The sequence below is a fragment of the Protopterus annectens genome, chromosome 7.part0, assembly GCF_019279795.1.
Source record: "Protopterus annectens isolate FY-2018-M chromosome 7.part0, PAN1.0, whole genome shotgun sequence".
NCBI classification, from domain to species: domain Eukaryota; kingdom Metazoa; phylum Chordata; order Ceratodontiformes; family Protopteridae; genus Protopterus; species Protopterus annectens.
In genome coordinates, this window is record NC_056739.1 from 502,464,297 (window position 1) to 502,480,662 (window position 16,366).

The following is a 16,366-nucleotide window of genomic DNA, read 5'->3' on the forward strand; positions in this document are numbered from 1 at the left end:
TCATTAAACATAATAAAATTGTTTCTAAGGACAATATCAAGTAATTGATCATATAAATTGATATTGTCCTAAGATAATCCTTTGCTATTCAAGTAGTCACTAACCCATTTACTGCCCACTGCGTGGGGTATAACTGAATATAGATCTTTAACGTCTATAGTTATGAACATATCCTGTGTCCCAAATCTTACTTCATTCATCCTAGTAAGGAAATCCCATGAATCTTTACACAGGTGGGCTTCTGCCAACACATGTGCTTTTAATTTTCCATTCAGGAACTTAGCTATGGGATTAGACCCTTGGGCATCAACTATAGGGCTCATAGGTGGTCTGTTGCTGTCTTTATGTATTTTAGGAACACCAAACAATGCTGGTGTCCTAGGATACTTTACCGACATAAAATTTAAATCATCAATGTCGATTGCCCCTTCAATAAAAAGGTCCTGTAATATACCCCTTATACGTCTATATGCACCATACATTTCATTAATAGAACTAATACTATAGGTATTACTATTAATTCATTTTCTCCATTCTATGTATATAATCATTGTAGTCAAATATAACCATACCTCCCCCATATATAGACACATATACGCTCGTCAAAATCAAAGCTAGAGAAATTATACACAGTAAAATCCCAGTTTTATTACTACCTTTAATTAATAAGGTTCTCTGCTGAAAAGAATATTGACCACATTTCTTACTTAGATGTATTTATAAAAAACGACCATGAGACTAATGTCTTTATATCAGAAATTTTTGTAAAAAAAACTTATAGAAACAGCTTGTTACATTATGATAGTAGCCATCTATAGACACAAAAGAGGGCTGTTTTAAAGGGGCAGTTTGTGAGAGCTGCCTGGATGGTTAGTAGATGGGACAGCTTTCTAAAGGAATGTGAGTTATTGAAAACCATGTTTGTGCATAGGGGATATCCATTGGCCTTTACAAATGATATTATGAAGGAAGTAATTTATAAAAGAGAGAATGGACACTAGACCTCTTTTGACTGGTACTACTATTGTATTATCTATTGATGGAACAACTATAATAGGAGTAAATAACACATTAAATATAGATATATCTAATCAAGCTTTGAATAATTTAAATGAACATAGGGCTAACTGTTAGAATAATAATAAAAATAATTTTGCATGCAGTTTTTTTACTACCTTTAATTCTGATAGCCATATTATTAGAAACATTTTGTTTAAAAATTGGCCTTTGTTATTGAATGATCCCCTAGTGAGGAATAAAATTAATGATTTTCCATCTATTGTTTATAAGAAGGCCATAATCTTAAAAAATGTTTTCAAGCTAGCTCTGCAACTAAAACTAAGGGCTATATGTTTAAATGTGGTAGATGCAAGTTTTGTAAATTTATCCTAGAAACAAATTATATTTCTATTAATAAGTATAATATTAATATATTGGGTCAATTTAATTGTGATACAACAAAAGTAGTGTATTGTGCTTTATGCACCCACTGTACCTGTTTTTATGTAGGGAAGATGGAGTGCAAACTAAAAGAACGAATAGGTGAACATATTAGAGCCATTAGAGAAAGTATCGATACTAATGCAATTGCCAAACATATTTCCCGAAACAGTACACATTCATTTAGATTTTTGGTTTTAGATATCTTAAAAAGTTGAAGTAGGTGAGGTGCATGGCAATTAATTCTTGAAAAAAATGGAATTAAAATGGCAAATTTGCCTGGGTGCGCATTCTTGGCCAGACTTAAATGGTATGCTATCTTTAGGTAGTGTCCTGAAATTAAAGGCTTTGGAACGTTAATGCTTTAGTTTCTCTGTTAGGTTAAAATGCATATTTTTTATAAATGTATTTTATAAAATGTATTTTTAAATGTATTCCGCATGATTTTGATATGTATATGTATATTTATGGATGTATAGGTTTATATACTATTATAGTACATTTAAGTATGTATTTTTTAGGTTACAACACTTGTATATATTTATATACTTATATACTTATATACTTATATTTTATATTTGTTAGTGTGTTGGGTTAATTTTTATTGCTTGTTAGTGGTTGATATAGTGCAGGAGAAATAGACGGTATGTTATTAATTCTTTAGGGAGATGGGCGAATGGAAATGTATATTCAATTTCACCACGGCTTTTTAAATGGAAAGGAAATTATGTATTTTGTCAGAGGAAGTTAGCCATTCAGTACAAACGAAAGCACTTACTTTACATTTCATGAGCATATATTGCAAATTTATTTACACGCTGCTTTAAGCTGTTTTAAGCTGTTTTTAACTTATTAAAATGTTCCTTGCCAGTCCAGTTTCATTCTATAGCTATGTCAAGAATCTCGATGGTAACACCCAGATCTGCTCTGAGTTACAGCACAACAGCTCGAAATTACAGAACCACATGATATTGCCAACATCCTAGCAGGTAGGTTCAGTGCTAACTTTACCCCCCCCCCCCCTAAAGGGCCCATATCTATACAGGAAGAATGCAGAGTCCCTATTATCACAAATTCGCAGGTAAAAGCTGCATTCTCTAAAGCCAAAAACACAGCATCCATGGGACCGGACAACATCCTAGGCTGTGTTTTACATGAACTTCGGAATGAACTGGCTCCCCACTTAAGCACCATGTTCAATAATAGCCACGCATCAGGCTTTATGCCCACTGAATGGTGCACAGCAACAGTTATCCCACTCCACAAAGGGGGAGCCACCACTGATCCCGGGAACTATCGCCCTATTAGCCTGACGAGCCTGGTCTGCAAGGCCATGGAACGTATTATCATGGAACTCATAAACAAAGACATTGGTAACCTCCAAACTCTGGATCCCACCCAGTTCAGGTTTGTGAAAGGTAGATCATGCCTCCTGAACCTGATCATCTTCTTTGAGGCAGTCACCAAAGCCTTAGATGAGGGTAAGGTGGTTCACACAGCCTGTCTTGACCTTGCCAAGGCTTTCAACACCATCCCCCATTCTGGAATTATAGCTAAACTCACTAAACTAGGCATAAATCCCTACATCGCAAGATGGGTTGCCAACTGGCTCACTGACAGAACCCACACTGTAAAAGTTGCAGACTCTAAATCTGACCTCAAACCTGTGACAAGTGGAGTACCACAGGGTTCAGTCCTGGAACCTCTCCTGTTTGGTATCTACTTCTCTGAAGTACAGGCTAACACAGAAGGCCTCTGGCTAAAGAAGCTCACAGATGACTGCAAACTAGGAGTCATAGTCAAGTCCCCAAATGATGTGGACATCCTACAGAAGGGCCTCACTGAGACAGATGCCTGGTGTCAGATACATGGCCTGAAGCTCAATGCCAAAAAGTACAGTGTCATCTCCTTTGGTAAAAACTCTGTACCCATGAACTACCACATAGGCAGCAATCTACTTAACACCGGATATGTGATAAGAAACCTTGGGACACAGGTGGACAGTAGACTCTCCTTTGACAGTCACATCGCCACAGTAGTCAGGAAGTCCTTCTACATGGCACAGCTCATCATAAAAGGGTTCTCATCCAGAAAAAAGAGGTCATTGTTCCCCTCTACTCGACACTCATTAGACCCATTATGGAGTACAATGCCCCTTTTGGAATGTACCTCACAAGACATCTGCAGCAGCTGGAAAGGCCACAGAAGTACCTCACAAAGAGGATTACTGGCCTCAAACAAATGCCTTGCACTGACCGTCTCAAAAAACTCCAGCTTTACTCCATAGCATATTGCCTACTCCGAGGGGATCTCTGCCTAACATATAAAGCTATGTCAAACCCAGAGCTGTTGGACATGCTATACCTAAAGAAATCCCAATCCCTCCGAGCTACATGCTCTAGGGACCTAAACCTTGTCACCACAATAAACAGAACATGCTGGAGGGATAGATTCCTGTCTCAGAGACTTCCCATACTCTGGTACAGGCTACCCATCTATGTCAAGCAAAGTTCTTCATTAGCACTGTTCAGGAAAAATCTTGATGAGTGGATAGGAAATATGAAATACACCATGGGGATCACTTCTGTGTCTCTGCTCGACAGTGGCACAGGAAAATAACTTTCTTGGGTGGCGTAAGCCAGGGAACCTTGTTGGCTAGGCTTGTGTAGGCCCTTGGGCCAATAGCCTAGTACCTACCTATGAACCTATAAATTATTATATATTATTCTGTATAGTTCTGTTTTTGAACAAGTATTGTTCAGGTTTTTTTTTTTTTTGGTAAATGCAATTATAATGTACTTTTATTATTATATTAAAAACATTAAATTTAAATATATAGAGCAATTTGTAGAATGGTTTTATATATGTTTTGGTCATATGATCATTGTTTAATGATGTGATACTTACATAAGTATTTAAATATGTATGGAATGATTGCTGGTAGATTCTGATGAAGGCTGTATTAATTTTATTGGAATGAAAGCACTAAACCTTTGGGTAAATAAATTGTTTGATTTCTGTACTGACAGTCATTTGATTTTTGTTTTATTAGTAAGCAGTTATCCAAACATGCTTGCATGATACTTTGAATTGTTAGCTAAAGAAGTTGAGATCTTGAGACCAGAAAGAGTCAGATTCAATCGAACAACTATTCAACAACAAACAACATTATCTTGCTGTATAATCCAGTCAGCACAAAAGCAGGAACAAGACAGATGTATTCTAAGTTCTCCAAGTTTAAAAAAAAGAGTGCAATAGAGATAAGCCTTTTTACCTGTATGTGATGTTGTATATGACTCATTTTCAGTGTCTGTACAAGTTGATAATGTGTTTAGGGGGCTGCCAGTTGTTTGGGCTAAAAAAGAAAGAAAATGTCACTGAAAATGATTTTCAAAAAAGTGATTATCTGGAAAATGTATTAGTTTTTTCAAGAGAATTTTAACAGTAATTAAATTTAAAGGCTATTTTTCATATACAACATGGTAATACATTTAATTTGCTATTGAATGATGTAAAAATAAATACATTTAATATTTATGCCTTATATTTTCAACCTGTTCTGTTCAAAGGCATAGCTTTTAAAAAAGTGCAGATAATATAGTCTTCTCTTTCCTGTACTGCATATTCAATAATATGATGTAGCAATAAGTGATGAAAATGCGTACTACAACCAACATTTGTGTATATGTGCTCATATATTTAATTTAAACTGTAATGTTGTTTTAGACTGTTTTCTTTAGTATCTGGTATATTTTTCTTATGTACTCTCCACATGAGCAGTGAGAAAAGAATTTTAATAGATTACAATAGATGCATGGGGGTCTTGCTTAATTAACGATTAAGCCTGACCAGCTATGACTTCAAGACAAGTCCAAGGAGTCATTAAATTCCAACTACTTTGTGTAGAGGGCCTCAGTAAAACAGGCCTGTTAACATAATTCAGTATTTTGTGATTCATAGACATGTAAGCTGCAATTAGGAAATACCTCATTATCATATAATTTGCATGTCTATGAATTGCAGGTAACTACTAGGAAGTGCAGATCAGAACCTCTTGTGGCTGTTAAGGCTGCTTCAAGTAGTCAATGGTAACCCTCCCCCCTGAGTCACTCTCCCACACATATAAGTACACATTCAAACACACACAATCATACCCATCACTAAGTAGTCTGCACTTCCTAGTATCCCTTTCCCAGCCCTAGGTCATCAGGGAAGTTTGCATTCCCATGTTGCATGGCATATACTTGGTGTCTAGTGGTTCCTCCTACCTTCTGATCCTCATAATAGTTTAAGTGCCTTTGAGGCACTACAGTAGTATGCCCTGGTAACATTAGGGCACAAAAGTATTATCCCCAGTGTCTAGTGGTCCCCACAGCTCCAGTCCCTCTACTGGTTTAAGTGAATTTAAGGCATAAGTGTTATGAAATAATCCATGCTGGCTTGCGGTCTCCTCATTCTCATAGTAAAGTTATCACATGTGGCAAGTGATCCCCCCACCCAGTGTTGTAGACTATGTTCATTAGTCTAGGGTCATGTGGAGGTATCACAGCCACCCCAACCAACACTAACACACACATATACCTCAAATGCCCCACATAGCCCCCTACCCACCCGATCAAACCTACACACTCATCCATTAATCCATTTACCATACTCATGCACATGTATATATGCACATGCACACATACACACACACAACACACACACACACACACACACACACACACACACACACACACACACACACACACACACACACACACACACACACACACAAATACACAAACACTCACACAGCCCCTCAGATGCACTCATTCACACACCTCCTGACCCTACTGAATCACTAAAATCCACAGTATTTAACTTTTCTACAGTTTTGTTCACTACTGCAATGTGGCAGAAGCAGCCATGCAAATCTACATGGCCAAATAAGACTTTGAATCACTTGGCACATTGATGCTTTCTCGAGGCAGTTCCAGGAGGAAAGAAAGACAGCGTGAAGCTAATTAGCATATGCCTCCCCACAAGACTGCCTCATTTGCATGTAACATGGACTTGGAGACAACCTGGAGAAGTGCTGCTCATCTTTATGCTAGAGCACCATGTTAGGACTGTTTCTGAATTCCAAAATGTTGCCATGAGGTGTAAACCTCTCCGTAGTCTTTATGAATTACCTCTGTGGTGTTTCATAGGTTCATAGGTTCATAGGTTCATACTAGGCTATCTGCCCGAGGGCATTTACAAGCCTAGCCCATAGTTTTGTGGCTTACGCCACCCCTTTAGTTTGGAGAAACTATGCCCATTATTTTGCTGTGCCTCTGTCTAGCAGTGACACTGAGGTAACCCCTGGGGTGTATCTGCGATCTCCCATCCATTGGTCAAGGTTCCTGTTGAACAAGGCCAGCGAGGTGCTCTGCCTCACATAAACCGGGATTTTGTTCCACAGCATAGGGAGTCTTTGGGTGATGAATCTATCCCTCCAGCACGTCCTATTAATAACCGTGTCGAGGTTTAAGTCTCCTGCCCTTGTGGCTCTGAGGGATCTAGATTTTTTGAGATGAAGCATGTTCATCAAATCTGGGTTTGACATGGCCTTGTATGTCAGGCACAGGTCACCTCTGAGCAAGCGGTAAGCAACTGAATATAACTGGAGTTCTTTCAGTCGGGCAGCATAAAACAGATTTTTGAGACCCTTTATCCTTTTGGTGAGGAACTTTTGTGGCCTCTCCAGCTGCTGCAAGTGTCGGGTCAGATACATTCCGAATGAGGCATTGTACTCAATCATTGGTCTGATGAGTGATGAGTATAGGGAGACTATGACCTCCCTTGATCTAGATGTGAATCCCTTCATGATAAGGTGGGCAATGTAGAAGGTCTTCCTAACTACTTTAGCAATATGAGTGTCGAATGAAAGACTACTGTCAACCTGGGTTCCCAGGTCCTTGATAGCTTCTTCTGCGATCAGTGGATTGCCAACTATATGGTAGCTAGGGGTAACCTTGTTTTTCCCGAAGGGTATGACTATGCATTTATTGGCATTTAACTTTAGGCCATGGCTCTGGCACCAGTTATCCGTTTCTGTGAGACCCTTCTGAAGGATATCTGTGTCGGATGTGTTTTCGACTACGGCGCCCAGTTTGCAGTCATCTGCAAACTTTGTCAGCCATAACCCTCCTGTGTTTGCTTGTACTTCAGAAAAGTAGATGCCAAACAAGAGTGGGCCCAGGATTGAGCCCTGTGGGACACCACTTGTGACCGGCTTTGAGTCTGACATGGCGCCAGCAACTCTGACCCTGTGGGTTCTGTTACACAGCCAGTTTGCAACCCATCTTGTAATGTATGGGTTTACATTTAAGTTGATGAGTTTTTCAATGATACCCGAGTGGGGTATTGTATCTAATGCCTTCGCCAGGTCTAGGTAGGCTGTATGGACTGCCTTTCCCTCGTCAATGGCCTTGGTGACTGTTTCGAAAAAGTCAACCAAGTTTAAAAGGCATGATCTGCCTTTGACAAAGCCAAACTGGTTTGGATCCAAAGTCTGCAAATTCCCTATGTCTTTATTTATGAGATCCATTATGATCCTCTCCATGGCTTTGCAGATAAGGCTTGTCAAGCTAATGGGACGGTAATTTCCAGGGTCGGTGGAGGCACCGCCTTTGTAGAGTGGGACCACAGTCGCTGTGCGCCACTCCCTGGGTACGTATCCGGAGGTGACACTAAGATTAAACAGCTGTCCTAACTGTGGGTTTAATTCCTCGTTGAGTTCATGGAGCACACAGCCGGGGACACCATCAGGTCCCATGGATGCTCTGTTCTTTGCCTTGGAGAGAGCAGTTCTCACCTGGGCGTTAGAGATGTTTGGGGGGCTACAATCATTTGGTATAGGTATCTCTCCTTTGGGGGGGAGGGGGGTAGAAGTTTGCACTGAACCTGTCAGCCAGTATGTTGGCAATGTCTGTAGGATCGGTAATCTTCACATCATTTTGAACTAATTCTGAGCATATCTGGGAGTTTCCTCCTAGGTTTCTGACATAGCTAAAGAATGCCTTATGATTGTCTTTAGAGTCCTTAGCTATTTGTTTCTCAAAATTAGCTTTGGATGATTTTATGAGAGCTCTTAGCCTTTTACTTATAGTGATCAGCGGTGTCTTACTTTTTAAGGATTTTGCTCTATCTTGTAGTAGCTTTCTCCTTTTGTTGTAGAGTTTGTTTATGGCTGAGGTCCACCAGACTGGACGCTTGCCTTTGGTACAAAGAGTCTTTGTTTTGCTTGGGATTGCCTGATCCATGCAGCCCTGCAGGTGCTGGTAGAAGGCATTTGTAAGTGATTCAGCGGTTTGAGTAATGTTTACCGCCGGCTCAGGGGCCTTAAAGGAGACCACACTAGTCTTTAGAAGTGTGAAGTCGGCTTTCGAGAAGTTCTTTACTGTGGTCTTTTTCATTTCGGGTGGGGGCGGAATGAGGACCTCCAGCGAGATTAGTTTGTGATCTGATCTCACCAGTGAGGGGTATACTTCCGATGTTGAACATTGTGCACCCATGTTCGTGATGATGAGATCAAGTATGTTTTCTCCTCTTGTGGGGATGGTGACTAGTTGTTCCATGGCATTTGAGTTTATGAATTCCAGGAACTTTTGGGCTAGAGTGTTTGGGCTTGAGTAGTGTTCCCAGTCTATATTAGGGTAGATGAAGTCACCTAGTATGATGGTGTTCGGAGATACATTTATCTCCTCCAGTGTTTTCAGGAAGGCCATATTATGTTCCTGAGTTTGCGAGGGTGGCCTGTAACATGCTACAAATTGCAGAGCAGTCTTGCCTATGGTTAATTGCACCTGGATGGTTTCCGATGCATCGTGCGTTGCCACCAATCTTGAGGTGTGGGTGTCCTTGATGAATATGGATACCCCTCCTCCTTTCTTGGTATTGTCCGGATTTTGGGGCCGGAATGCATGATATGAGGTGAAACCTGATAGTGCTGGGGTGCTCTCAGGAGCCTTGAACCAGGTTTCTGTCACAGCACAGACATCGATGTTCTCCATACTGAGAAGGGCCTCGAGTGCGTGCATGTTGAGGTTGAGACTTCTGGCATTGAGCAGCATTACCCTTAGTTTTTTTTCTTTGTTGTGTTCTAGGGTGGTAGGTTTAGAATTTGAGCCTTGCCTAAAAAAGGCACTATGGGGGTGGCAAGAGCCTTTACCAAAATCCGGAATCCCAGGGGTGACAGGTGCAAGCCATCCCTTGCGAAGCAGCGTGGCTTGTTCAGCATGTCATCCCAGGCAGACAGACATTGGATCCCCTTTGAATGACACCAGAGTTTAAGCCAATTGTTAAAGCTGATCATCTTATCTCTGTATTGTGGCATCATTCTTGGTGAAGGTAGGATACTGCTCAAGGTCAGGGTCATACCGGCTTGGGCTACATAATCAGAGAGCTCCTCTATGTCTCTTTTCATGTAGTCCAAGGAGGTACGTCTCAGGTCGTTAACACCAGCGTGGACAATGATTGAGTCATACTTGTACCTGCTATTGAGAGACCTGAGTGCATGCGTTATGTGGCAGATTCTAGCACCCGACAGGCAGCTTACTGTGACCTTCTCCTTACTCAGTCTGGTGAGCGGGACGTCAGTGTGTCTGACTATGGAGTCACCAATGACTAGTGTGTCTGGCATTGTGTTTGGCCTTAAGGGCTGTGACTGCTTGACACTCTGACTGTGTGGTCTATGTGTTGCAGGTGTTGTGTTCTGAGGTGGTAGTTGTTCATTTAATTGCCATAGCAGCATGCCAGTGTTATCCTCTGTACCTCTTTGGACTACATAAAGAGAAACATAATGGAGCTCAAGGAATATTTGTCTTAGGCAGGTATGAACCTAGCCTCAAGCAGCTTTTTATCATCACTTAGAATGATGCAGCAATACAAACAAAATATTAATGTAACTTCAGCAGTGGGCATAGCTTCTGGTATAATTCAAAGGTGTACAATATATATCAACCTTAAAGCAGGTTGTAGACAGTCCTAACTGTTGTTCCAAGGATGGTAAGCTGCTATCTCCACAGAGCTTTTGCATTTTGGCTATATCCTTATCCACCCCTCCCCTGTGTCTTTTTAGCCAATACAAGTCTTCTGAAGCTTCCAACATAACAAAACAGAATCCAGATAACATAAAAATATTGTTGCTTAATGGTAGCAAATGTAACAAAAAACTTTATTCCTTATAAGTAGTCATTTTTATGGAACACATTGCTACATGCATCATCATGGAGACCTGGTTTAAGACCAATGAAAGCACTCTCTATGCAGGGTTTCAATACCTACCACAGGTTAAAGCCTAGTGCATTAGATGAAGGCACTAAAGGTAGCAGTCTCTCCATATTCTTAAAAAGAATCATCTACAGATTCATTAGAAAAGATAATGACCTGAAAGTCCTCCTTATCCAATTTACTACCAACGAAACCCCGTATTATATCATAGATAACTATAGGAATCCCTCTACGTCCCCCTCTGCCCATAGCTCCTATCTAACTAGTATGGAATCCATATGTATTAAGTCAAACACCACTCTTCTAGGAGATTTCAACTTCCCCTTCCTTAATTGATAGACTTAAACATCCTCAAACATGTACACCCAGAAATATTGGAATTCATTGTTACAAACTGTAGGACCTAGTAATTCCACACTCCAACAAGGAGTGATGAAATCCTGAACTTGATCTTTACTAATATGGAGTAACTTTACTCACCACCAAGTGTAACTTTCTACCTGGTAAAAATAGATCACAAATCAGTCACACTCCCTGTAAAACTGAAGCTGGAAGATTTTTCCATTGTCTCAGTATTCAGAGATTATGCTATGGTTAATCCACTAAAATGGAGTGATGACCTGGATAAATTCAGAAACCTCTTCCATCTTGTTGACCCCATTGCTTATACATAACACTTTACTACTAAATTGTATGCACATGCAAGTTATGCCCTCCCCATAGCTAAATTCAATACCAAATTAAAAAATAAAATCCTATGGTGGAGTCTTAATATAAACAGGCTTCATAATAAAAGAAAAAAAACTCTTTGCATGCAACAATACATTTAACTTTCAAGATGCTAATAATGCTCTTGCTAAACTTAATGAAAGCCAGATTGGCATCAACATCCTTTTTCTCAATTTGTAGATGGGGTCAGGCTGCCACATCTACAGTGACTATCACCTAGAGCTTATTTTGTCATGGCACCCAAAGTCAGAAATGAGATAAAAATAGCCCCCCAGCTGAAGGATAACCGCAAGGCCTTCTTTAACTACATTAGTAACCCATAAAAAATGCCCAGCACTGTACAGAGCTAATAGTGAATGATAACACATACTTGGAACCCAGTGGACATAGACAATCTACTGTTAGAGAAATTTTGTTTAAACTTCACTACCCTCCCAAATATATTCCCAGATCACATACCCTCATCTGCAACCTTCTCAAATCTCCCAAGAACAAGTCCTCAAGGGGTTATCCAAGGCCAAGAACCTACTTCTATGAGGCCAGGTAACTCTTTGGATAGCAAACTGCCTCACAACCTGAACCCATGAAATTATGGTGGGTGGCTTTACTGCTCCAAAAGACCTGTCACTAGTTGTATACCCAAGGATTTAGTCCATGGGCCACTCTTCTTTGGCATTTATTTCTTAGAAGTGAAATTAAGTGTGAAACGTTTATAGCTGACCATGTGTGCAAGTGACAGTAAACTTTGTGCCATGATAAATTCCCCAGAAGATGCCAAGATACTCCAAAAGGACCTTCCTCAAACTAATAGCTGGAGTCAAAACCAAGGACTAAAAGTAAATACCAGGAAATGTATAATTGTATCCTTTACCAAGTATGATTCCCCTTATATCTATCACATTGCCAATATACCCCTGAAAATTGATCCAGTTGTTAGGGTTCTGGAACTTATGTGGACAACGAACTGTCCTTTGATCACCATGTATCTACTATTGTAAGTCCTTTTTCATTGAACAGCTTGTATCTAAAGGTATGGTATCCAGGTCCAGGCATGTAATCATTTCACTGTACTCAGCCATCATTAGGCTAATCATTGAATATAATGCCACTTTCAGTATGTGCCAGTCCAAATACTTGTCACAGCTGGAATGAAAACAATACTTTCTCACTAAACAAATTAAGGGCCCAAGTCATAAAAACTATGGGGAGAATTTAATAAAGCCTACATGGACATTTTTTCCATGTAGGAATCGTGGCACGGTGCTTATTTGAAAGAAAGCAGATGTGCAATCCAGTAAACAGAGCTGAGAGGCATGTACGAGCTCACCAGCATGGAAGTATCCATGGCACACAAATTCCCTCCTAAGCAGGTGAATCTCATGCAAATGAGGGAGGTAGAATGATCCAGCAAGCAGACAGGCAGTCCTGCAGACCCTGTATTGGTGTTGGTAGTGTACACGGAAAACTTCCATGTACAGGATTTAAAACAGACAACAGGGGCTATAAAAGTGTACTTAGATTGGCAGAAATAGGATAGCAGACACAGATATGTGCAAGAATATCCACCATGTGTCCAAATCCATATGGAAATTAATTTAAAATAATATATATTTTATTAATAATCTAGATATGCATGCACAGCATGCCTTAGTGCACAAACATGCTGTTAGGAAAAAAATTAAAAAGTGTAAAAATAAAATGTATTAGTATGTGACAATAATGTTTTATAGGACCCTATGCAGAGTGCCTACAATGGTGGAATGGTGCATGTTGCTAAGAAGGCAGGGCCTGAAACCATGTAGTTTGCAGGGTGTGCATACAGATCCCTATGCAAATGAGCTGGGGTTACTGAATAGCACAAATGGGTATCCATGTCTGCAGATCCCATCGGTGTAGGCATAGAACCATGTTGGTGTCCACAGAACAAGTAGCTAACATCAAATGAGTGGTGTGTCTGCGGACTTGTAAACTCCTTGAGCTCAGCAGTGCCTATTTGCTCGGTGTGCCACTGTGCTGAGCAGGGGGGTGTTCAGTGTCTGTTAAGCCTTAATTACCTCCAGGGTGTGTGTTTTATTGTTTTTGTGCATGTTTGCATGGTACGCCACAGTGCTGAGCATGACCTTGCATGGGGGTGTGTGCACTAACTGCTGAGCATTTTTTACCTTTGGGGTACCCGTTTGTGTGGCATGCTGCAATACAGACTGAGGAAGGCTGTTAAAAAAAAACTGGCTGAGAAAGGCAATGATAAATTAATTACTGATGACCCCAGTTCCACTAAAACTAGGGCCATTAGGCCACTAAATGTCCTTAATGATGTACTTGGCAGGTAGAATGCATCATAGATAGCCAATCACATAGGCTGCACCTACAGCAGAGTACTATAAAGGTTACATACAACCTACAATCTGATTTCTCACCCATACTCTGCACCAGTGGAGTACAGACTTGGGATTTTTAACCAACATAATGCTAGGGGGCTGCTGCAAGTCTGCTACATCTGTATGTGCTAGATGCTGAGGTCATTGCTGCTGCTGTTGACAGTAGGCCTAGACTGAGAAGAAGAAGAGTGTTCAGGTCCAGGGTAACCTTCCATGATCTACATGAGCTGGAGATTGTAGAGCACTACAGGGTGGACAGAGACATACTACAAGAACTCACTGAGCTTTGCTGCCTCAATTTAGACCCAAAGTCAACAGAGGGGAACCCATCCCAGTAGAAACAAAGGTATGTGTAGCTTTTAGGGTACTAGCTATGGGTGCTTTCCAAAGACCAACTGTGGATATGATCATAAGAACAAAATAAACCTGTAACTGCTGAAAGTGCACTGTTACAAAGAACAAAGTCCAAAGAGAAAAGCAGTGACACCACCACAGATGACTGGCAAACCTGTTAAAATCGAACAAAAAAGATGAACACATATCTTTTAATGAAAACTTGAGACATAAAATGTGGCAAGACAAAAATAAAATCCCTCTCAAACGACAAGCACTTTCGAAAATACCTTCTTCAGATCATAAAGGGAAACAGGAACAACATGCTTTTAAAAGATATACACAACCAATCAGCTTCAGCTTGTTCTGCCAAAGAACCAATTGGAAAACCACCAATCAACAAGCGTGAAGAGAAGTAGTTATATGCATAAACTAATCATCAGAGTATCACAAGTCAATCACAGCCAGGTATCATCCTTGATCTCCAATCAGAAAACTTGCTAAACAGAACACTTAAAAGAAAACACACCTTCACATCAACCAATAGCTGTTCTCCTATGCTTTAGAATGGGTCTCAGAGGAACAACAGTGTTTAAACCAGGAGGCTTGTCTGCTCTCAAATTTATGATCCATTTGGCTTCATTCCTTTCAGTATTGTTGGTGATATCTCCTAGTTTCATCCCTTTAGGTGTAACTTAAGTAGCCTTAAACTTAAAAAAATGTCCTGGAAATTGAGCAACATGACAAGCTAGGGCATTCTTAAGGTCCTTATTATAAATATCTTTCAGATGCCTAAGTATTCTATTTTTAAATATTTGATCTGTTTTGCCTACATAATAGGCAGTACAGCATTGGCAAGAAGCAAGGTACACCAAATGCTACGTATTAAAGTTAGCTTTACACGAAAAGGTGTATTCCAGTCCACTGATGGTAAGTTTAAAAGTATTAAGTACATCAATAGTTCTACAAGCAGAGCATCTGCCACATTGAAGGCTGCCTTGTTTGCTCCAGCTGGAGTTACGATGAAAACCATCCTTCTGGCAGAGTAGATGCTTCAAGTTATTTTTGTTTTTAAAGGCAAACTTTGGATGCTCACCAATAATTTCACAAAGTTTACTGTCCTGGGTTAGGACTGGCCAAAATTTTTTATCACTTCACAAATCTGACGATTATCATTGGTGTAAGTCAAAATAAACTTGACACAGTCATTATGTTGATATTGTCTCTCTCTCTCACATAAGAGTTTTCTTGTTGTAGCTGCTTGTTAACATATGGTAAGCCTTTAGTCAATCTGAAATTTCGTAGTTCCTCTTGGCTCACATCAATATCAAGGTTTGAATAGCCTCTCTCCTTTAAGTTTTGTTGTAAAAAATGTCTCTCCTTGTCAAAATCTGATTCCTTGGTGCAAAGTCGTGAGATCCTGGTCATCTCATACTTCATAATGTTCCTGGAGATGTGTCTGGGGTCTAGACTACATTTTTATATATAATGATTTTTCCATGTGTCCTTCCTGAAAATAGAGGTGCCAATCTGATTGTGTTCATCAAAGAACTCATTCACATCCAAAAAGTCAATCTCAGAGTGGGAACTCTGGACAGCAAGTTTTAAGACGGTAGCGGTTTCATTCAAATATGTGACAAATTTCTTCAGCTCATTCTCATCCCCTTTCCATAAAAGAAAGACATCATCTACAAAACATCCATAAAAGACCACATTGCTGGACCAAGGATTGATGGTATTAAAAATATGTGTTCTCTCCCAAACCGTTAAAACAAGATTCGAGTAACTGTTGGCAGTGGGTGTGCCCATGGCCACACCCCAGCTTTGCCAATAATAATCTCCATATAAAAACATATTGGTTTCCAGGATAATCTCAAGTAGTGTACAAATGAGGTCTAAATTCAGATTATGTGGAACTATAGAACTTAAGGCTCTGATGGACTCAATTCCATAATCATTAGGAATGGAAGTAAAAAGACTACATATGTCCATAATCACCAGCAAAATGTTGGCCAGGTCTTCTGCAGTATCCATAAACATATTCAGCTGTGTCAAAAACATACCAGTGTTTCTACGAATGGTGGGAATAGCCACTAGTACTGTCTTTAGCTCTTTCTCCACAAAAACAGAAAGTGGCTCCGTCACCCATCCACGTCCTGAAAGAATGGGTCTAAGTGGTGGGTCTATGATACTTTTGTGAATCTTAGGAAGGCCACTTATGGAGGGAA

General features: G+C 40.1%; 1 protein-coding gene across 2 annotated transcripts in view; it reads right to left on the reverse strand.

Moving 5' to 3' along the window:
• LOC122806570 overlaps positions 1-16,366 on the reverse strand; it is a 674,088-nt gene that overhangs the window by 437,442 nt on the left and 220,280 nt on the right. For both annotated transcript variants that reach the window (XM_044077107.1, XM_044077106.1), the window contains exon 3: positions 4,715-4,795. In XM_044077107.1, coding sequence (XP_043933042.1) covers positions 4,715-4,795 — 81 coding nt within the window. The remainder of the gene's footprint in view (positions 1-4,714; positions 4,796-16,366) is intronic.